Source organism: Centroberyx gerrardi, chromosome 21 (assembly GCF_048128805.1).
Source record: "Centroberyx gerrardi isolate f3 chromosome 21, fCenGer3.hap1.cur.20231027, whole genome shotgun sequence".
Lineage (NCBI taxonomy): Eukaryota > Metazoa > Chordata > Actinopteri > Beryciformes > Berycidae > Centroberyx > Centroberyx gerrardi.
Window position 1 is genome coordinate 16,430,132 of NC_136017.1, and position 23,619 is coordinate 16,453,750.

Below are 23,619 nucleotides of genomic sequence, written 5' to 3' on the forward strand. Positions count from 1 at the left end.
TAGACTGGGTATGAAGTTCCACATGCTTTGTACTAGAGTTAGACTTTTTAAAGGTCCGTACCAATACCGATAGTGGATCAAAGCGGCCGATAGTGAATATTTGCCGGTATTATGTTTCATTTTGACCATTTTCATTCCAAAATATTCGAAAAAATTGACAAGTATTCAGTGTTTCCCCTAGAACTGTATTCTTGTCAGGGTGGAAAAGCCTCTAAAACAGCATTTAGATCATCATGGGACACTAAAACTCTCCACTGAAAGCCAGATTAATAGAATAGTTTTAGGTGGGTTATCAGCTCCTTAAGGCAGAGTGAGGTAGGTTTCACTGCAGGTTTTTACAGACTGTTGAGTAAAATCCTCCCACACCACACTGGAATGATTTCTCTGGTCAAACATCTGATATACAAATAATAATAATGATGTATTTGTGCATACTTGTGTGAAATCTGGTCAAAATGGTACATCAGAATTGGGATTAGACGGATATATCGACTTGGACCAGCTGTGGTCTGGGAGGAACCTCCATTATATTGGTAATGGACAACATGACTGGCCGATATCTTTTTTTTTTAAGAAAAGGCCAATATCGGCCCATATATATCGGCCTAAGAGCAATTTGTACCTGTGTGACACATGTACACGAGACAAGTCAGACAGTTAAAACTGGTCAAAGAAGGCGGATAAGAGAGATTGCCACCGCAGAACAAGCCGTCCGCCTCATCTCTATTGCATCAACACAGAGACGGCTGCGTGTCAAAAATCCAATAAAGTGAGACGAAAGGTCGCCGCACTTGTTGCTAAGTAGACACTGAAGAGGCCTCGTCCTCGTCTTCATGCGTCAATACGAGAGAGCCGGCTCATACTTAAGAATCCCATCGTCATGCCTCAGCGGTCCCTTTACTGCCTTTATGTATCTGTTTGCTACCCCGAGGCGACAGGAATCGTCTGCGCTTAAACACAGAGGAAGAGAGGAGTCCTCGCCGTCTCAGATCTACCCTTCCTCCCTCCTCCCCCCGCCCACCATCCCCCCATCTTCCCCCCCTCTCTTTCTCTCTGCATGTGGTTACTGCCACTGTTTGTCTAAATCATCAGAGGCGAGCTTGTCGTCTGTGAAGTAGTAGTCGCCGCGCTCGTGCCCCGAGTCTCTTCGTTGTACAAGGTAGTGCATGGCCAGACATTGTCCATCCATCCACTCATCCATCCATCCGCCCATCCAACCTCAGTCCATTGGTCTCTGGTATACATACTGAAATCCGATTTCTCTTTCGCTCACCAAAATGCAGATTGTCAATCATGTCACTTCATCTCATAATATTTATGTCCTTTAAAGGGGCAATGAGTGCAACTTTTGCTGCCCCACAGTATGAAATGATCCTAATATATCTGTGGAGGTTGATAGGATTGTTGATCAATACCAATGACTCAACCATTACTTGGCCAACTGCTGAGATTTCTAGCTTTCTGACCCATACTTTGTTTTGGAAAAAAACTCCCCACACCCATTGACTTTTCAAGATACTCCCCCATCTACAAGCATTTTCAACTGCTCGATGATGGAGGACAGTGCTCCATCATCGAAAACAAATGACAAAGCAATATTATTATTCCAGTATCTAGCATGGTGATATACTACCTCTTCACTAGACGTTTCTGTTGGATCTCTGCTCTAATTAACTAGCTTACTCGCTTATATTGCAAAAATGTGACTTTCTTGTTACAGGCCACCATAAGGGGTTGTGGGGGCGGTGCCAGAGACTTGTGTAGGAGGAAAAGTTCTAGCAATGTTGTTGCAATTCCTACTGGTCGCCAATAGAGGTCGATAGGAGTCATAGATTACTAAATGCCCCTTTAAAACTTACAGTAAACACCTCATCTCGCTTGTTCCCCATCTACAAGTATCCTAACAATCCATTTTTGACAAGTATGCTACTGTCTGAGCAGCCTGACGCCTGTTTGATTGCCTTTTTGATCTGTGTGCATACGTTTATTTCCGTTTATGCAGTTGATAATGTGGATTTGAAGACATATTGGATTTGGCCAAATGTGTCTCTGACCACTTCAGGAGCTGGTTTAGGTGATCAGACCTTCAGTGCATCTTGGGTGCATTTACACCCGGATGTTAATGCGGGCGGAAAGGAGGTTCATTCATATTCAGATTCCAAACTTCGCTGCCACAGGTCACAGATTCCAGGTGGACTTCTGAATACCACTTTATTTGCCTTCGCCCAGGCAGCCGGCGAAGTTTCCTCATCAGTCTCATGAAAGTCACTTCGTCAGTCTGGGGCCTCGCCGCTGACTGAGGTTGATATAGACTTCAGAGGCATGGTGGATACCCCCAACCGCTACGGGTTATGATGTAGGCAGAAGGAATAAATGATGACGATATCAAAGGGAGTGCTGCCTGTTCTGCGCAGCACCGATTCTCTGCCTCCCCTTATCCTTGGGCTCTGCGGTTTGGTCCCGTTGTAGGCCTGTTTTGTACAGCATGATATTGAGAGACGCTCGGCTGATTTTATTTGCAGGTTTTTCTGGAGAGAACTTGACCTTGGTGGCAGGGGGACACCCATCAGAACTCAGCTATAGCATCCCCTTTCATCATTATCTAAATTTAAGTGTAGCCTGTTGAAGGCCAACGGTATAGTCCATGGATTATGAATTACGCTTGTCCTTGCTTGCTTGAGATCAAATACAAAACTGTACGTGAATCACATACATAGGTCTGCATCTACATACATCAGCCAAGAACTCAAGTTTTCATTACACTAGGACAAGAGAGGTCATTTAAAAGGGCACAGAAACATGAGGAAGAGTTCCAGGATGTGCGGCAAATGTTTCATTACAGGTGTCTAACAACCAATCAGAGATTTCAGCAAAATAATATCCTCCTTCATGCATTTTCATCTCCCAAAATAGTCCCAAAGTCCCAAATAGATGCACATTAGAGTGACTGACACTCATATTCTAACATTTAGCCCCAGGGATGCACATGGGAAGATTTTAGTTGTTGATTTCGCACGACCCAGTGATTAGAAAAGTCACTCCTATGCACATCTCTAATTGGGATAGTTTCAAGTGAATTAAATCACAGCTAAATTAAACTGCTCCTCATTTTGCCAGGGAGCCGCCGGAGGACCCCTGGGGGTCCCCGGGCCCCACATTGAGAACCCGTGCCATAGCCCATGCCAGAGCTGCCACAACACAGGCGGCTGGTTAAGGGTGATGGAGAGAATGCGGCAATCCATTGGCTGCAGGCTTAGTAAATTTCAGTCGGTGTAGTCCAATGGCAACGGGAGCTAGAGAGGGAGAGAGAGTGAGTGAGTGAGAGAGAGAGAGAGAGAGAGAGAGAGAGAGAGAGAGAGAGACCTGGTTTCCCTATCACTAATCTCTTCCTCGCAATACACTCGCTCTATGAGAGCAATTAGATTCAGCACAATTTCCAGTGCCTCTGCAATGACTCATTGAAACATCTTCTTCAGTGCTGATAAAGCCGCATCTCTATTTTTTTCCCCCCACATAGGACGTCTAGTTTGGCTGCCTCCATTTATCCGGACTGCGCTCGTTATTACTTTGGATTTTGCAGAACAGCAGACTGGACGTGGAGTTTATACATCTTTTTTTTTTCCTCCTATGTGGCGTCTATTTTGCCTGAAGTCGGGACTTACATAAAAAGAGTCAAACGTTGGAAATACTGGCAAGGTAAGTGTGTTGTCGGGTAGATGCGATGCTGAGCAGCACCCACAGCCTTTCAGCTTTTCCTCCGGCGGGCACGCACACACACACACACACACACACACACACACAAAGAAAAACACACAAAATTATAGACAAGCCACTGAATTTCTGTCCGTTTTCTGGCGGTGATTTCTACCCCCCCTCTCCCTCCTCCTCCTCCTCCTCCTCTTCCTCCGTTAGATGGCTTGTCCGGACGCGCTGTACAGTCCTATAAGAGACTAAAGGGAGCCTAATCCACAGGGAATTCATCCAGGAAAACGCTGTAATCCGAAAGTGCAGGTAGACCCGGTTTTCAAGTCATTCTTATATTCATAACTTAATATGAGTAGCCGGTAGATATAGAAGGGAAAATAAGGCGAAGGTTTTTTTTGTTTTTTTTATCCCCGCAGCAATAGCCGGTCATTATTGCGCACTTTCCAAACGCCTCATCCGACTCCAGTTTGCTTTGAGGTTTTAGTGGTTTTTGGTTGATAAATATCGATACATGATAAATGTTGATGAACAGCAGCCATCACTGTCAACACACTGAAGATGTTGATCATCCGGTGGCCACATCACAACGCCTTCGGGCTATTTATCACCTAGGCACGGAGCCGTGTAAATCTTTCTTTAAGCTTTTATTCCTATTAGGATACATAGGCGGGCCACTTCGCCCGTGCGTAAAACGCGAGCGAACTCGGCGCCAAAGCAACAGCTCGGTAACTTTGATGCGACATATGAGGACAAGGGGAGGCTGCGGGCTGACAGACCGCAGTTCTGATCTTTTACAGTATGTTTCCGAGCGCTTTCCCTCAAGATGGCAAAGCGTTTAAAAGCCATTTCACACCTCTTCCCCGTTCTCCCCCCCCGCCCCCATTACAACACTCCTCTCCTCTATCTTCCTCTCTCCCCCTCTCTCTCTGTCTAAAACGGCGCAAGGTGCAGCAGGGAAAAAACGGGCATCTTCCAGCTTTGTGCGCATCTCCATCCAGTTACAAAGCAGCCACAAGATGGTGGTGTGGATATCTGGATGGTGATTTTTTTTTTATTATTATTTTTTTTAGGGAAAGGAGAAGGGGGGGTAAAGAAAAAAAAAAAACAGTGCCTTTGCATGAATTTTACAGCTTCCACTGCTAATTCTGTGATTTTACAGCTTGTATTCAGGCTGGGTGGGATTCAAAAACTCTGCTCGGATGCCTGCGGTGGATGTGAGCTGCGGCTGTCACAGAGGCTGGGAGCCCACATGTGACCTTGTGTATGTCGTCATCTGTATGTTTCCTAAAGAGTGCACATACCTGTATCTGAGATTTATATGATTCATAAGTCTATAATGAGCATAGCCTTCTTGCTGGTTCTTCAACTTGACATAAAAAGCCCATAAGGACACAAATAGTGTCATTTCATAGACAATAGAGGCTCCTTGGATGTGTTTTTTGTGAAGATATTACGTGTGTGTGTGTGTGTGTGTGTGTGTTGGGGAAGTGGGTGAGCAGTGATCTGTTTTACATCAAGATCCCAGAATCTTCAAACCTACTCAGGACTGCACTGGTAGAAAGATATTGCATGAGGGACGATAATGGAGAGTCATTTCTTCTTCTAAGGGGGAAATAAATTACGAAAGAACCTTGAGCGGCTCCCTCCAGGACAGCATAACCTGTCTCTCCATTCTGGTGCATAGCAGAGATTGGTTTTTGCCATCTTTGGCGCAAAAAACCTGGATAATCAAGTGTGATTTCACACTAAAAACTCTTTGTGAGGAAATTGAGCACCATGCCAGGCAAATTTTCGAGATTAGTAGGGAAGCATGGGATCCATCCATTAGCTTTACTAAAATTGTTGTTCGACAGTGATTGAGTGAGCTGGACGTTTTTGGAACTGAATATTTCTTTTTATTAGATAGCACATTATGCTAAATATATTCATGGATGTCTCCTGTTTTATGTTTTGTTCATTCCAACAAATAGCATTTTTCAATTTCCTCCCAACTCATGACTGTATAAACAGGGTAGTAATTTTTTTTCAATTTTGATTTTTCTTTGACTTAAATTGACATGGGGAAACTGGTTTCTGGTCATAAGTTCATAAGGTTGTTTCTTAGTACCACTCCATCCCTGTCATTCAGGATGAAAGTCAATGCGAATTCAAAGTGGGGGAAAAAAAACCACTAAAACATATAAATCACATCAGTTGATAACCAAGTCCTAGGTGATCAAAATAACATCAAAGATTCCTGGAAACAAAAACTGAGGAAATCGATTTTGCTTTCATATCTCAAAATAATCTTGGCGGTGGGCAGTATGTTTGGCTTCAGAATACGTCAACACACTTCTGCCATGAATCTTTTGATGATTCAACGGATGTGTACGGTGACCCCAGTCTCCCCTACTGCTTTTCAGAAAGCACAAAGCGAAGGGATTTATATCTTGTGTCGAAAAGCCAAACTGGAGCTAAATCTGTCCAAAATCATGTAGTTCCAGTGCGTCACAAATAGGAATAACTATCGTACAAGATGAAATTATTTGTCCTTTTGCTCACCGATGCTTGCTTCCGGTTTCATGGTTTCAATTGAATTGAAAATTGTTTGTGAATTACTTTGATATCTGTTCTTATGGGGTCATTATGGCCATCATCCCACGTGGCTCTTAGTCACTGGCATTGAGCAGTGTAATTTTTATCATCATACGGTACATCAACACAGGGTCACTGTTAGCATAAGGATACTAAGTAGGCAGCTGTTTGTTGATGCATCTGTCCAAACCATATGCACTAAGACAAATGACTAACAGGTAGACAGCCAGAGCGCGCAAGAACCTCCCATAGTGTCTAACATGGTGTGTTTACCGGGCTATCTGCTATTGATAATTCATTTTGTGTGAAGCAAAAGCCTCTGGAGCTCTGAGGAAGGGATTAGCGCACAGTAAGGCGTCCTGTTGTGTGTCGATCCCACACACACTCATTACTCCATCATTCCTCTGTCATGTGTACAGTATTTTTTCCGCAATGAGACCAAAAGAGTAGACAGCGGTGAAAACAGTTCCGCTCAATAATTCTAGGGAAATCAGTTAACTAACAACCTGACTTAACTAACTTAATCCTTGGCTTTGCATATTTGCGTTGCATAAGGGTGTTTGAGCAGCACACAGCATTGCTTCAAACCTATTTTTGTTAAAAAAATCATGTATTTTTCATTTTATTACTAAGATCAACAGAGAGTGGCATGTGAAAATGGCCGTGGTAGCATTAGCTTTGATTCAAGGCCTTGCTTTGACTTGCTTTGATTGCCTTCTACAATCTGAGTGGCAGCTTCAAACTTTTCATCACCTCCGCTTATATAGTCATCGCTTGCCTCTGCGAAGGTTATTTCTTTCTCTGTGACACAAATGTGCTGCACAATCCCAGAGACAAATGTAACTGCAAGAACCTTTAAACTGCACTGTGCAAGGTTTTTATGTAGAAATCCAGTCGTTTTCTCAGCCTGAATCACAAAGTGGGGCTGCAGCAGAGAAGAGCGTCCCATCCTTGCTAAATGTGAGGCTGTAGATTCGCCCTATTTATCCAAATGAAATTCTGGTGTCAGTATGGGAACTGGTGAGAAATCACAATGACAAATCAAAACTTCAGCGTGAAATCCAAAGTGTCTCCGAAACAGCAGTGAGCAGCGCTCCGTCCAGACAAAGCTGGACTCACCAACATTAGATCTTATCCTCTTTCATCTCTTTGGTATCTTTGCTATAAAGCATCACAGACTGGCCGGGTTGGTGAACGTGAGGGTGCTGTGTGCAGTTTACTGACGTCACCTTACAGGATTTCTGGGTAGTGAAGTCCTCAAAATTCAAACAGTTGCCTCTCACTGCCATCTGGGACTACCAACGTGCGATGATTGCCAAGTGCAGCTTTAAATTGTACAGCTTACCATTGCTACAATGTCTGTTATAGCCTGCTGTTGACGGTGGTGAAGTGCATGATGATTCATGAGGATAGTTGCGTACTTGTGTGCTTGCATACAGTCCTTGGCATCATTGTGTTGTTTGGATCGACCCTTAAGTGGCCATTATACTAGTACATCAACCTTTCATGAGATACTGTACTAGGCTGCTAAGTTTATGGTTCTATTTTCATGAAAGTATTGTCATGTGTTACAAGCTAGATTGAAACATGAGCCTGCATGTTGGGTGTAGTATAACACACACACACTAGAGCTTCTCCTGCCACTGAATAGGTGTGGTGGGTCACCCAGCCTTAAGGAGCTGCTAACAAACCAAAAAGGATTTCATTAGTCTGGGTTTCAATGGAGAGTTTTAGTGTCCCATGATGGTCTAAATGCTGTTTCAGAGGCTTTTCCTCCCTGACAAGAATAACATTCTGGGGATAACACTGAAACTCAACATGCAACCACATGGGCGTGCACAAATGTGCACATGTGCATGGGGGCACACACACACACACACACACTTACAATATATATGTAACACATTATTACTAGCAATGGTTCAAAGTGTCTCTGACATTTTATACTTAGGAGAACAGCGTGCCTGCAACGGGATCATTTCATAATAATTGAAATGCAAATGACAGCGACAGCCTTCATTGGTATTCATAAGACTTATCCCCTGTAATCATTAAGAGTGAGAACAATGTTCGCAATATCCCGTGTGCCACTGCCAAGGAGAACCACAGTACATGCTTTGCATTCAGTCTAGGGCCATCTGAAGGACAGTTTATCATAAAACATCACATTATCACAAACACTGTACAATATGTTAATTTATCACAGCAACAATTACCAGCCTGTAACCCCATTTAACAATTAGCAAAAATTGCACTTGTTTAACATTTGTAAAGCATGGCTGCATTCACCCCTTTTCACTATTTGATGTTTTGTGCCACAGCATCAGCTCAGTGATACTTTCAGCTGAATGAGCTGCCATGTGAGTCAGCTGAATATACAGCCTCTGGTATTCTATACAGTAATCCATTACGTTGCTGTAGTATAACCACCTTTGTAGGCAAACAAACAATGATGAATAACTTGTGGTCGTACTTGAACACCAGCCACAAACAATAAGCTGTGCTTGTGGCAATGTTTATCCCATTGGTAGGATATGTATGCAGCATTATGTGAATAAATACAACGAAAAATACACTTGCACTGCCATACAGTAAAAGGAAAAACCCACCAACAAGAGGTCTAATATCTTGCCATAAGCACCATGTATGCTAATAAAGTCATTAATTAGGCTTATTAATATATTAATTAGCAAATAGTTCTACGTCAACACACTTGTCTTCACATAACACATGGGTGGTATTAATATAAACTCTGTATCTTAAAGCATTACGGAGTTATAGTAGCTTCAAGAAAATCAGTTTTCCCTCATTAATATGCGTATTTATGCAGCAAGGCGCCCCGAAATCTAATCAGATCATTTACTCTATAGTTGGAACCTGTGGTGTAATTATGAATTTTCTAGCATGTATTGTTCCTGAGTTATTGTGTTCATAACAGTGTGTCACACAGACACACAGATGCCATCATGACAACATAATGTCCATGCCATGTACCACAGTGGAGGGACATAATACAATTGACACATTGTCAGTGTGAGTGTATGGCAGATGCACTGTAGCTGACAGCTAGCATCGCCTGCACAGCACAGACAGCATGTTGTCACGTAAAGACCGAGCCGAACGATTGAAAATACCTTTTAAAATGTCAACAATGCATGTGTGTCAATTGAAAAATTAAGCACTGTGATGTTACTTCCCAGGCAGTTTAATCAATACATGAACAACTCTCTCCCAGTGCTACTGACACTTTCTGGAGCCGCTCCATTAACAATGTATTGGAGCGTGACTCGGTGGACTCATACCATGTTTGCTTGAGTTTCTACAGCTCAATGGCCTTTACTCATAGTAACACTTGTGAACCTGGAAATGTACTTAGCCGTATATCCCTGTGAAATAACTGTCACCGTGTCCGCAAAGCCACTCCCCTTGACATTTCAGAAAGAACCACCTGGTGACATCACAGATTAGTCTTTGCTCTCCTTTGTCGCCTCGGTAAAGATTTGTCCATGTGCACAAACGAAGTCAAATTTATTAATGAAGCGCTTTTTACAAAACAGGCTTGTAGAGCTACAAAGGACACAACGATTTGAAGATATGAGGCCAGAGCTTGTGTGTGAAATGCATTGACACACTGTCAGTGAGAATGTGTGTGTGTGTGTGTGTTGATACGACAGCTTGCACCAACGTTGAAAACCCTTGTAAATATAGAAGCAAAATGAAAGTTGAGACGACGTCTGTAGTCGTCCGCTTGTTTTTGTGAAATCAGAACCTAAATATCTTTCTGATATCAGTTCACAACACTTTCCAAAGCTGTTTTAATGTGAATTTTTACCCTGCCATAATATCATGCTGTGAAATTTTTGTGCTTGCTTGGGTTGACGTTGAACTTGGCCACTACCTGCACGTCGCCATTCATTATATGCTTGCCAGGAGACCATAGGAATAACACATATGACACTGTGTTAGGGTAGATTTTCACTAGCATTCAAAAAAAAACAAAAAAACCATGGCATGGTGCTTGCTGATCTGTTCCCAACCAGACAAGCCCACATGCCACAGATCCATGCAGTTTTGGTCAATGGCCAGCAGCTTGACTCATTTCTGTTGAGTAAATTATGCGGGAAAACTGGTTAGTTTAAAAATCTTGCACTTGCAAAGATTGGCGTGTACTTTGACTCTATTAGCGGAATTCCACTCAGTTATTCATGTTACCCATTCATTTATATTTGATATCAGAAAGAAGTCAGTGATGGTCAGTATGAGATTTAATAATTGATTTAGCCTGACTTTGAGTGGCACACAGTGTTATTTGAGTGAGAGGGTAATTAATCAACATTTTGGATTGGCGCAGCCAGGCATGAGATTTCCTCTGACCAGACTACTTAAAAAAACGTCTCAAGACCTGAGGGCAGTGGAATGAGGCAAGAGCTCCGACAGGAAATTGAATTAACGGCTTGCATGCCATCTGGTTTTGACACAAATGTCCATGAGAAGCCTCCAAACACACAGAGCAGATTTCTAATTCATGGGGCTTTCCATAAGCTCCCCAGCAGCAGAGGACCCTGAGAGATAAATGGCATCAAATTATTTCAGCCAACCTAAAGAGCCGAGTACGCCTCCCCGCGTTTTTGAAATAACGATTCTTTCGAAAAATAGATGAAATTTCTCACTTTTAGTAGTCCAGGTTGACAGGTCTTATGAGCGTACGTTTCACGATGAATATTGAAAATGAAGATGTAATTGGCCTGCAATTGTGTGGTTTGAGCATGCAACTTTTAAGATGGATTGACGGGACCGGGCAGTATTTCAAACATCTTTTCTGCATGCTTCAACACATTCCAAGATCTCAGGACTTCACTGTATGGTTTCTGTACTGGTGGATTTCACCCTTTAATCGCTGCTGATGTGAGAAGCAACAACAAACAGTACACTGGCACTCAATCTGGCAATAAATCACTGCAACACATCTGCCATACGGATAAATGGATTAACATAATTACCAATGATGCTATAGTGGATCAACTCAAGGTTTTATCACTGTTGTTTTTTTTTGTTTTTCTTCCAGGATATCCCATCAAGCTGGAGCTTTCCCCAGGTAACCAAAGACCATCTTAGGCTCTCTCCTGCTCCCTGGGAGGACGGGGGGAGTTGTACAGCAGCCACCGATCTTCATGCAGGCTCTCGGGATGGGGAGCTCTGAGAAAGCTGCTTTGTTTGGCCGGGGCTCCGTTTCTCAGCTCGCGGCCTGAGGAGGGAGCGGGAGGCGGCGTACCGGGAGGGCTGCTGGGGGGGAGGAGGAGGGCGGCCGGTGGGGGCTGGTGGGGACCCCGAGGGCGGACCGTAACCACGACCTGCCGGGCTCGGGCTCAAGCACAGCGGGAGCATGTCAGCGCCAGGAGGCCCTTCATGGATGTCTCGCGCCGCGGCCAAGGCCGACCTGCTGCTCTGGATGGGGCTCGTGTCCATCTGTCTGGCCTCAGTTCAGGCCCAGCAACACCCCGTGGTCACCACCAATTACGGAAAATTGCGGGGGGTTAAGGTGACGTTGCCCAATGAAATTCTGGGACCGGTGGAGCAGTATTTGGGGATCCCGTATGCGTTGGCCCCCACGGGGGAGAGGAGGTTCCAGCCGCCGGAGCCGCCCATGTCCTGGCCGGGCATCAGGAATGCTACTCAGTTTGCCCCGGTTTGTCCTCAGTTCTTAGAGGACCGCTTTTTACTCAATGATATGCTCCCTGTGTGGTTCACCGCCAACTTGGATACAGTGGTTACCTATGTGCAGGAGCAAAACGAGGACTGCCTTTACCTAAACATCTACGTCCCCACAGAGGATGGTAGGTCCTTTAACTTTGTCTCGTCTTTCTTCTGTCCTCTACCTTTTCCTTCTTGTCTTTGTTTTCTTTTCGTATGTCTCACTTCTCTATGCAGGTCTACCTTGAACTTTGAGGTAGTTCACGAAATGACATGTCATTAACCCAAGGATTCCCAATGTTTTTTCATGTCAAACACCCCCAAACAGATTTGTGTTTGGCCATGGATCCCCATTTGGTAAAAACTGTCCCACAGTCCTGCTACCTGAGAGGTTATTTGTTGTTAGATATGTTAAGAATTAGATACATAGATCTTATATGTTCTCTCATTGCACAAACTAGAGTTGGGGTCGTTACTCAAAAGAAGTACTATATGACTTGTTATTCCTGACTCATTTTCAAAAGAAACATCATTACTTAACTTATTACCCAACTTTATTTCTATTATTTTTCCATTACACCCCCCAAAATTGGCAATTACATCATCTCTTACCTACGGAAATCAAGTCTGTTTCCTCTCTTGTGAAGGACTTTGTGAGCATTCCATGTCCAATGTTCTTGCTTGTCGTCCTTTTGCTGGATAAAATCAAAGTTTACTGTACCACCATTTTTTCATCTTGGTTGGCTCATAGGTTGGTTTAGCTCAGGCCTTTTTCGCATCAGTTGAGAGATGGAGATGACTAATTATGCTGAAAAGGAATCTCTATGGGGAAAATCATAGGTTTTGGATAATTTAACATCAATCTGATATTTAGAGGGGGTGGTGACAAAAGATGTAATTGGTAACTGTAATATTATTACTCAAAATAATAGAAAAAATGTATCACACTAGTTGCTGCTGGATAAAATAATAATATTCTGAAATGTTCAGTATCTTCTGCATGTATTGTACACAACTAGGGACACAGTGTACAGCAGCCTATGTATGCTTTCTTACTATGTCTGTTGTTATATATATTTTTCTTTTTCAGTGCATTACAACCTCTAGTGAACGACATAACGGTGAAATTACTTTTATTGTGCAGGTTCCCTGGGACCCTCACAAAGATCCTTCGGGTCTCAGTTTGCAAAATTGTTGATTTTGCTAATGGTCCAGTCTCAAAGTAGACATTGACTATTTTGTCCAACAGAGAGGAAAATCACAGAGCCTCTCATCTAACTGCTGAGAGCTCATGCTGGTTTGTACTATAGCAGTTAGAGTGCTGTTTGCTGATGTCAGATTAAAAAAAACAATCCTGAGAATGCAAGGTTCTCTATTGCTCTCAGTTTGAAGGCCCATCCACTGTGGTTTGTTTTCCACACTGCCCTATTTGAGTGAGCACTTCTGACTTGGAGTGGGTGTGACACTCATACCAGTTGAGCACTTTACCCATCCAGGTCTTGCAACAGCCGCCATGTACAGGGGGGGGGGGGAGAGAGAAAGTGTGTTAGGTAAAAGCACAGCGTGTTCAACTTAACCTAAAGCGGTTTGAGGTCAGGGTAAGCACGCTCGCCGGGCTGTTTTAGGAAGCGGGGCAGCGCAGATGGCCTCTGGAAGGATAGTGAACAACGTTAATGTGCGCCTGGCTGAGATCTTTGACAGCTCCATGCTAAATTTAGTTTGAGCTCTTGAGTACATGGTAGATTAAAGAGCGCAGGATAGGGATAATCTCGCAATCCCGGGGTCGGATGTACAGACGGCCGCTATTCTGAAATGTTTCAATATCTCCGGCAAACAAAAGTTATTGTTCTCAACCAGGGACACAATGTACAGCAGGCTATGCTTTCTCGCCTGTTTTAATCTGCATTTTTTCTTTTACAGCCAAAATAGCAGCCAGTAAATCATGAGGATATACAATATGCTGAATGAGCTCTTCAGATGTCCGCTTTCTAAACATTCATAAAGGATTCCTGCAACACCAATTGAAATTTGCCTGTTAAATTCTACTTTTTAATGTTTGCGGTGAAAACCTTGTATCTCCAAAATATCAACCTTTCAGGAACTAAGACAAACAGCTTTGTTTTTAGCTTGATGACCATGCATTTTTCAGTTTATCCAATGGGGTTTTGAAAGGGTTTCATAGACCCAAGGGAAGTAGAATTTTCTCAATCCGTAGAGGAGCATGTAATCCTTCAATTGAAGTCCAAACATGAAAATCAGCAACATTGGAGTCACGTGGTTTTCCCCCCTGACGACGATATGCAACACAGATGCGAGGCTTGCCCAGCTTAGTAAATCTACTCAACAGTGCTTTACACATACAGATAAGCTGTTACATTCCATTTTTCATTGTTTTTCATAGTTTCATTATTTCCTATTATTGTGATATAGAAAAACAAAAGCGTGAACACAGATGGGGAAAAAAAGAGTAATAATAATCTGTCTCCACACCCTGAGCTCAGTGGGGAGTGACATGTCTATCCCAGTTAGAGCTCCCTGCGCTGCCCATCATCTTTATATCCTCCGAGTTGGCCTTTTCAGAAATCCGGTGTAATGTCAAAATATCCTGCCAGCCGAGGATCACGGAGGGATTTATAGTTTTACCGCACCTCAAGTGGGTTGACAGATTAAGCGACATCTATTCTTTGTCATCTGATTTTAAGTCGAAGAAGGAAAGCCACCATGGCCCTGCACGGAGTGTGCTCAAATGGCTGCATTGTCATAGTCTTTTGAATTTTGCGCTGAATCCTTTGGCCAAGCAGACAAGGTGCTGGCTGTCTGGAGGTTAGGAAATGCCCAAAAGCTCTTTTCATTTGAGGTGTGTGTGTGTGTGTCTGTAGACAAAGAGCTGCAGTGTGTTAGGTGTGTGTGTGTGTGTGTGAACGAGAGGAAAAAAAATAGAAAGAGAGAGGGAGGACGACAGAAAGAAAGCGAGAGAGAGGACATGTATGTCGATGCAGTGTGGTGTGTGCGTGTAGAAATAGAGTGAGGGAGAAATTGGTGTGTGTGTGTGTGTGGTGTTAGGGCAGTAAAGCTGGCTTTATCAGCCTCTGCAGTAGCTGCAGACTGACTGGGGAGGTGGCATGCAGCTGTATTGTGAATTAATCAGAGAGAAGATGTTTCCTCGGGGGTTTTCTCCGTGAGGGAGACAATACCACAGCCGCCTCGTCTCCATTTTTTAATTGTCGACATCTCCCGCATTAGTTCTGTTTTACTGCTCGACACTCTGCTGAAATGTAAGACCCAGCCCACTGTAACGCCGCCTGTTACCTTCACATGCCCTTCCAGAGGCAATATGAATAGCCTGATTTATTTGATACTTGGAAACCAAATGACATTAGCGCTGCTTTTTTTGTTTTTTTGCAAAGTTTGAGCAAGCTGTTCCTTAAATTAAAATGCAGCTCAGGAACTTGCGGGCTGTCACCGTCAAATAGATTCCCTGTCCAGCACTTGGTAGAGTGAAGATGAAGTGTATAAATTGAGGTAAATATTAAGAGAAAAAATGGCCTGAAGATGTCACTGCAATTCATTTTTATTTACTTGCATCTTGAGTTCAAATGCAACCCATAATTCTGTAGACTGTTAAGTTTGCATTTCTGCCATTTGGTGTGTAGTTCAAAATCCCTATGGAAAATATGAATGGGATTTGCAAGAAACGCCAAAAATGAAGGCTTACTAGCTACACTGCATTGTGTTCCATGGAATAAAATAGATCAACTAACATCACCTTTGTGAATGTTCGTCCCATTACTTTTCATATCGATTGTCGCTAGTAAAATGCTAATCTTTCGGGAAGGAGGACTACAACTGTCAGCTAGCGTTTTGACGTGATTAGCTAACCACACTGATCAATAACAACCATAATAACTTTTCAATGCATCAGTCTTAATAATTTGAATGTATGACACAGGATGAGAGGTATAGGAAGTCGCTCTTGACCTCAGTGTTACAGCAATTTATCAGTGCTATTGTAGTCCACTTTCCCTGATGATTAGCATTTCGTTAGCAAAAATCAATATTAAAAGTAACTAAAAGAACAAAATTCACAAAGGTGATGCTAGTGGATTTATTTTAAGCCCTGGAAAAAACATGAGGGTATCATGTATCTCATGGGTATTTATTCAACACAGCCCGCATTTTCTTTTTATGTCCATTCATATTTTCTATAGAGATTTTGGACTTAACACCAAATGGTGCAAATCTTGACCACATACCATGAAGCGGCTGGTTGAAGACGGGGTCTGATACGATGGCCTCCTCCTTGAGTACATACAAAATAGATAGATGCGAAAAATAGACTCTCAAATGTTCAATTTTGTTTATAAAATCAACTCTGAATGTCTTAGAAATGGAAATGCCACGTCCAAGGCTTCTGGCATTTGGCACCCAGCACGAGACCAAGACCAAACTTCAAAATATGAGTGATATATGGATCAAATATACAAATCCTAATATGCAAAGTCAGAATGCTTTATCATAGAAAGCTATTTATTGGGTTTGTTTGATCAACATATCATTCTCTGTCTCCTGTTTCTGAGATGTTCAAAATGGATTTAACAACAAAATCTAACCCTTTCACATCTATCCGTTTTAAATATGCTTAAGGCCAGCTATGTGGAATGACCCTGTCCTATTTGATTTTTAAATTCATCCTGCAACAAGATTCAAATAAGATACCATAGGCCTCTTCAATATAACATGTAGGCCTGTTCTAACAGGCTGCTCCCTGCTTCTCCTATTAACAGTGCAGGAGAAAAAACTGTAACTGCAAAGCAATGGTGAAATCTAGAGTAAAAACTGAGAAGGGTATCCCTATAATTGTGATAAATGCCTGGACTGTAAACCAGCTAACTGTATGAAGCCTAACTCTAGATAGCAAAAAGCAGTTTAGCTCTTTCCTTTAGCCATCCCAGGAAATGACTCCTCACCTGCAGAATCACCTGCTGCTGCCTGCTCCGTTTCCCTGCTCTTTCTATTGACAGTAAGAAAGTGAAAAGCATTGGAGAAATTTCGAAGAGCATCCCTAAAATTTTAATAAATAATACCATAGGATAATTATCAACGAGCTAATTGTATAAAGCCTATCTGTAACAAGCTAAATATCAAGCAGAATATAAACTTCAATGTCATCTCCTCTAGCTATTGGCCAGCTACTCCTCACCTGAGCCAGTTACCTGTATGAAGCCAAGCTACCTGTAGCTAGCTACAGTAATAATGGCTAATATCAGGCAGAATTCTTAACTATTTCCTGTGCATGTCCTAACCCCTGCTTTCCTTCACTTTCTATTGGCAGGGAGAAAAAATAGTGCCAAAGTCGGAATTTGGACTAGTATTTGAAAAGACTCCTACATACATACTTTGACTTGATAGAAAGCTAGTATGTTAAAGCAGGTATTTAGCTAGCTAGGTGACTGTAGACAAGGCTAATCTATTTTAAACATAACATAGTTTTCAAACCAAATCCAGCATAAGGGGGCGATCACACCGAGAAGCGTCGCTACAGGCGCAGCCGCGTCAAAAACGCCTCGGCAGACTGCGTCGGGCAAAACAGCTTGGTGCGCCTGTGGAGCAGGGTTGCGTGTGCAACTTTTTTTATGCGCGCCTAAAAACCGCCAGAAAAACGCGACGCGCGTCGCAAGAGAAGAGCGCGCCCCAGGCGCGCCGTACCATAGGAAAACAATGGTTTTGGTGGCGACGAGTTTCTAGCGACGCTTCTTGGTGTGATCGCCCCCTTAGTCAACTTACATTTCATTACTTTTGAAATAAAAACAGTCGTTTACTGCCATTTTGCTGGCTTTCTGAACATTGGAACTGCCTCTTTAACACCCGAAGTAGAGTATCTGGCATGCGCAAATGTTTTAGGCTGGCTGTGCGGTTCTTGCCACTAGAGGGAGCTACTGCTATTGGACTTGTATTAGAAAAAAGTGCGGGAGACAGATTTACATTTCACATCAGATTCCGTCTTCGTCGCTTCACTTCATGTGGCTCAAGATGCAAGTAAATAAAAATGAATTGTGTTTTTGAGAATATTTTGAGGGCTACAGCAAACATGCTGCCACATTTTGAGAGACTGACTCCCTTAAGACTTTACCTTTCCCAGTTTTGTCTTTTTTTCAAGGCAGTGTTTTCACTAATGCTAGAGCTGTGATCTTCTGGCCCTCTCTCGAGCACTAAGTGGCCTTTCAGTAGCCCAGAGTGGTTATGCAAGGAGCTGCCATTCTGCATTTCACCCGGGTGTTTCTGACAGCCAGTCATACACACGGAGAGGCGGAAGGAAATGACTCCAGGCCAGGTCACGGCACGGCAAAGAGAGAGAAAACGCAATAGACGTCGTAAACTACCCTTCTCTCAGTCTCCTCTCCGCCGCATCAAAGGCAAAGAGATAAAACAACAGTCAGAAAATGACATTTGGAGTCTGCGATCTTGTGACATGCAGTGTTTGGTTTCCGTCAGACTGTCTCAAAGGTAGCCTTGGAAAAAAAAACAGGATGCTGAATGCCAGTAAATGATACAGATCAACATGGAAACAGTCTGGACAGGTTTTCGTTTTGTGTGTTTTGAAGGCCCCAACCAACCAGCGTGGTTTATGTTATAAGGCCATTGTGAAATATTGATTTAGTGAGGCTGAGGGTGCGCAGACGTGTGTTTGTGTGCTTGTTCTTCCATGCATTCTGATTTAAGTGCTTGGAGGCTTGCATATATGCTGTGTGCATTTATGTGTGTGTATGTCAGTTTGTGTGTGTGTGTGTGTGTGTGTGTGTGTGTGTGTGTGTGTGACCAGCTAGGGCAAATGTGGAAGTTCACACTTTGCCAAGTTAAACTGACATGCCACTTGCCCCTTGTTTGTACAGCTTTAGGTCCTTCACTGAGCGACTATATAGTGTAAACATTCCACCATCCTGACTATCCTGCCGCATTATGTGCCTGCGGAGACCTAATCTCCACTATTTACTGATCAGTGAATGCTACAGCACACATCATGGAGGTAGAAGTGGAGCACAATGAGACGAGAAGACGATACATTTTGAATGGTAAAAGATGTCAATGAGTAGCGACATAGGTAATGGGCTTCAAGACATTTGTAATCAATTCAGTGCAGTGAAGTAGCTTTGATAGTAATAAGCCCATGTCTTTTTTTTGTCATTTAAAGGTGCTATGTGTGGTATTTTCATATCAATAAATCATTATCACATTCATTTTTAGACATTAGTATAATTACCGTAAACAAACAAGACCATCGCTGAAAAGATTGTTAGCCTCTGCCAGCCTCTACACTGCATTTTACATTGTGAGCCATTGGGTCAGTTTTGGCAGGAAATCTGATGGATCGCTTTACGGCACAAACCAGGAAGAGGACGCTGTTCTTCCAGCGCAAACAGAGGTGAAGCTTTCAGAGTTTCTGGCAACAGCAGATAGTAGAAGGAGTGTAAATCTAATGGAAAAATTACTTCCAACATGTTGATTCCCTTCGGGGGGGGGGGGGCGGACAATGGTTTATGGGAAATGTGGTCTTAAATGTGAGAAACACTTGCACTAACAATACCACTGGCGTGAGATAGAGGCGACCAATCGTCTCTGCCATGAGCTCATTAGTTTACGGTAATTATACTAAGGTATCACAATTAATTTGAAGAAGACATGTTGATTTTTTTAAAACATGCTACTATCTAGCACCAAGGCTCAGAGAGCACTTTTGGAATTTTGAGTTACACTTCATAAAATTTACTAAAACATACTTACCATGAGTTTGAAAGCCCTTTTGGAGTATTCATTATAAATCCCCAGAGGGGTTGTACAGGAATACCCATGAATATAATTTTAAGATTAAATTCTGACTGTAATGGTTGTGACTGTTGCCCAACAGGTCACCCTTTTTTTTCTGATTGTTTGAGCTCTGCCTCTCACAATCAACTATTAGCTATGAAGTACTGACTCAGCAGCAGGCCAGCCAAGAGTAAACCCAATGCTTATGACGCCTAATTTTAATTATGAGACCTGAATGTGAAGGTATACAATGAGACTTGTGTAACAGAATTGATGTTTATGTTACAAAGTGCACTCACCATCCACAGTTACATTGTTTCTCCTATGTCCTTTAAAAAAAAGTTTTTTTAGGCGATCATCAAAATGGAACTAAATGGTGAATTCAGTGCTTCTCGTGTCTTCTGAGAAATATAAGCTCTTCATGCCGAACTGATATGCTTCCTTTGATGCCGCACAGTTACTGTAGAGTTAATTAGACTTTGCATCACACTAGTGTGGGAGATTTGTTTCAGTTGATGGAACTGTTTGGTCACAAATTGCTGTTTTGTCCCCGCCAGACTGCTGCCGTAGTCCTTGCTAGTCGATGCACCAAAAGACAGTTAATCATACCACAGCTTGGTTGTACTATTCAGCTTACAATGAATATGTTTCCATTTGTTTTTCTCAGCCTGCACTCACAGCGCCCCAAAGTTTTTTAATGCATTTTTAAGTCTTTTTTTGGGTGAAAGCTGCTGTTTTTTTTTTTTCTTCTTTTTTTTTTTTTATCTGTTTCCCCTTATCCCCTCTACTTTTCTCCTGTTGTTGACACTAGGGGCCAACTCAAACAGACAAGGCGCAGATTTCAACAGTAATGATGGTGGCGATGATGCAGGTATTTTTCTGTCTTTTTTCCCTTTTTGACAAAAAAGCCTGACACTTGTGCATGACAGAGAACCTATTTGACCTCTTTTTTTAATTGATTTGTTTTGACCCCCTCCTACCTCTCCCTCTCTTTTTTATCCCCGATGAAGTGCATATCAATGCACACCTCTCAGCTCTTCATTTTTGGATCAACCTCTTTCCTCTTTGGAGATCTAGATCATTTAGACACAAATCAGAGCGTCCCGTCTGAGGCGAAAGGGCACCTCTAAATAGGAATGAGGTGGACGTTCCAATAATCACCACTTACCAGAAATGCTCCTTTTTCTGCCCTGTTTTTGCCAAGTCAAATGTAATTTAGAATTAAACTCTGCATGCGATTTCGCCTCCTCCGATGAATTAAATTTTTACAAAAAATCATGTCCCTCTCCCCCTTTCTACATTTTCCTTTTTTTCTTCCTCCATTGCTCGGTGAAGCATGAGCACTAACCCATGTTGTTTTGACAGTGGAAATTTGTTCATTGGTGGCTCTGTGAAAATCACTGCCACATATTTCTTTTTTTCTAATATTAACACCTCGCTCTTGTGCATGGTAATAACCAAGTGGTGTTTTTTTACTGTGTTGGGTAATCCGTGGGGATGGCGGATAGCAGGGACTTGGGGTGAGGAAGCCATAGGAGTCGTTTCAGTAAAAGGGCACCATTTGTCTTTTGGGGAAAGACAGGCAAGTGCCAGAAAAAGCACTGACATTTCTGAATCACGTTATTGTGGGCAGTTGTTCAGCTTTGAAGGATGCCCCACTAGTGATATTTTACATAATCCTTACATTCTTTTCCATGAGCTAGCTTTATCCAGGTATTTCGATGTTGAGTGCAGACCGGGTTCCAACCTTTGATGCTGATGAAATGGATGTAGAGGAAACAATTGTTTCTATTCTGTCAATTTTGCTTTTTTGAACAAACTGAGATTTTTAAAGGTGCTGCCTGTTGCATTTTAACATCAATACATCATTACCACATTCATTTTGAGACATTAGTATAAGACATTATGAGACATATAAAAACAAACAAGACCATCACTGAGAAGATTGGCAGTCTCTACCAGCCTCTACTCTGCATTTTACATTGTGTGCAATCCAGGTCAGATTTGGCGGGAAATCTGCTGGATTGCTTTATAGCACAAAACAGGAAGAGGGCGCTGTTCTTCCAGAGCAAACAGAGCTAATGCTAATGTGGAAGGAGTGAAAAGCCGATGGAAAAATCACTTCCAACATGTTTATCCTCTTCAGTAAAGACAAAGATGCCAAGGGGGAGGAAGGAGGATGAGGGACACAACAGGGTTTATGGGAAATGTGGTCTTAATTTTGAGAAACTAGCACTAGCTGGTGTAAGATAGAGGCGACCAGTCATCTCCACCATGGTCTCATTTGCCTATGGTAATTATACCAAGACATCACAATTAATTTGACAATGATATGTTGACATTTAAAAGTCCTACACGTAGCACCTTTAAAGACAGCAATGTCTAACCTGAACTTTTATCTCCACAGGGGAAGGATCCCTACGTTGACCACATGAAAAGATACCTCTTATTTTCTCAAGGAAACTGTAACCATTTCATTTCCAGAGAAATATTTATTGTAACCATTACACTGGTTTTAGTTATGTGCTGTAGTGACAACGGATATTCTAAATGGTTACATTTCCTCTGGGGTTTCACAACGGCGGTTAGGAAACACCTTCACGTATTGGATTTGCTTCCTAACAGATGTAGCATAGTTTGCCTCAAATGAGCAGGGCCGGATAGTTGGAGATGGTAGTCTGTTGTTAAAATAGATTACAAAAACACACCATCTGCCCACAGCTGTTGCGGGAAAAGCCAATATGTGCTTTAGAGGTACAAGAGGAAACCCTATGCCTTTGAGTACGCTCTCACCTACAAGCACAAGTACCCATTTTGGGACATTGTTATCTCATTCTTAGTGTGTTTAAAGATATATGAGCAAAAGAACTGAGTGTCAGCTTTTGATTATGGACCCTGTGGTACCATATAGGATGCCAGCAAAAAGGCCAATGGTTTTCACACTTGAAGAAAAGGTTTGCATACCAGAGATACAGTAGTACGTTCGTGAAATGCCTGGATAAACCGTGTCTTCAGGCTCCACCAAGGCTTGCCTATGTTTTCAGGAGAGCGTGCACGATCGATGCACTCTGACTGTTTGAACATCTGCAGTGGCAATGAATTACTCCCCTGGCTCCCCTGTGGTTCCACCTATACCTCAGTGCCTGCTGCAGAGCCACCTCACAGCACTGCAGACAACCTTTCTCCAACCTTATGTGCTGTTCGCTCCGAAGCGCTCTCCCGGCCAAAATAATTTTTGTGCAAGTTTTTTTTTTTTCAGTATGAAATGAGCTTTTGTCAGGCAAGTGCTTGCCTGAAGAACGCTATTTGAATCAAACATCCCCCCCAATTTTAATTATTCAATTACGTCTCCAGAATAAGGACTTTTTGAGGGTATTACTTGAATTGCTTTTTAAGATTTCCCTGTAATTACTTTTCTCTTTTGCAAAGAGACACCGTGGCTACCCGTGGCTAAGTACATCATGGCTTGTTCAAAGCAGAGGGGCTGCATAGAGGGTTTTTTATTTTTTTTTGGCGGAATAGTTTGACAATATACTGAACATACTGTTTTAGAGCAGTTATTTAGCTGTTCCTGACAGGTTTGTGTTTGGCTGTGGGCCAAGTAAAGACTTTTTGCGCCTCAGGAGAGAGTGGCTGGCTCTAGTTGGCATGTCAGAGAACTGTATTGAAGAGGAAGTAGACTCCTGTCTGTGGGAAAGGGGGGGGAAGGGGGAGGTTGTGTTGTGTTGATGGCGGCGGGGGGGAGGTGGGCGGATGGCGGGGGGGGGGGTGGGTGGGGGCACACATTACAGCGCCCTGCACCTCCATTAGCTGCCATTTCCATTCGGCCCACTGACAGTCGGAAAT

At 42.7% G+C, this 23,619-nt stretch overlaps 2 protein-coding genes across 7 annotated transcripts in view; one reads left to right on the forward strand and one right to left on the reverse strand.

Moving 5' to 3' along the window:
• The window catches only part of LOC139913931 (ankyrin repeat domain-containing protein SOWAHC-like), a 469,713-nt gene that overhangs the window by 96,551 nt on the left and 349,543 nt on the right, over positions 1 to 23,619 (reverse strand). The gene's annotated exons all lie outside the window — the stretch shown is intronic.
• The window catches only part of nlgn4xa (neuroligin 4 X-linked a), a 55,593-nt gene continuing 43,636 nt past the window's right edge, over positions 11,663 to 23,619 (forward strand). The window contains exons 1-3 of one of the 6 annotated variants that reach the window (XM_071902102.2): positions 11,663 to 12,113; positions 20,585 to 20,629; positions 23,397 to 23,402. In XM_071902102.2, the coding sequence (XP_071758203.1) occupies positions 11,663 to 12,113; positions 20,585 to 20,629; positions 23,397 to 23,402 (502 nt within the window). Of the gene's footprint in view, positions 12,118 to 14,910; positions 14,956 to 19,379; positions 19,391 to 20,584; positions 20,645 to 23,396; positions 23,403 to 23,619 lie in introns of all 6 variants that reach the window. The other 5 variants (XM_071902106.2, XM_071902104.2, XM_071902105.2 and 2 more) reach the window with 5 other exon arrangements.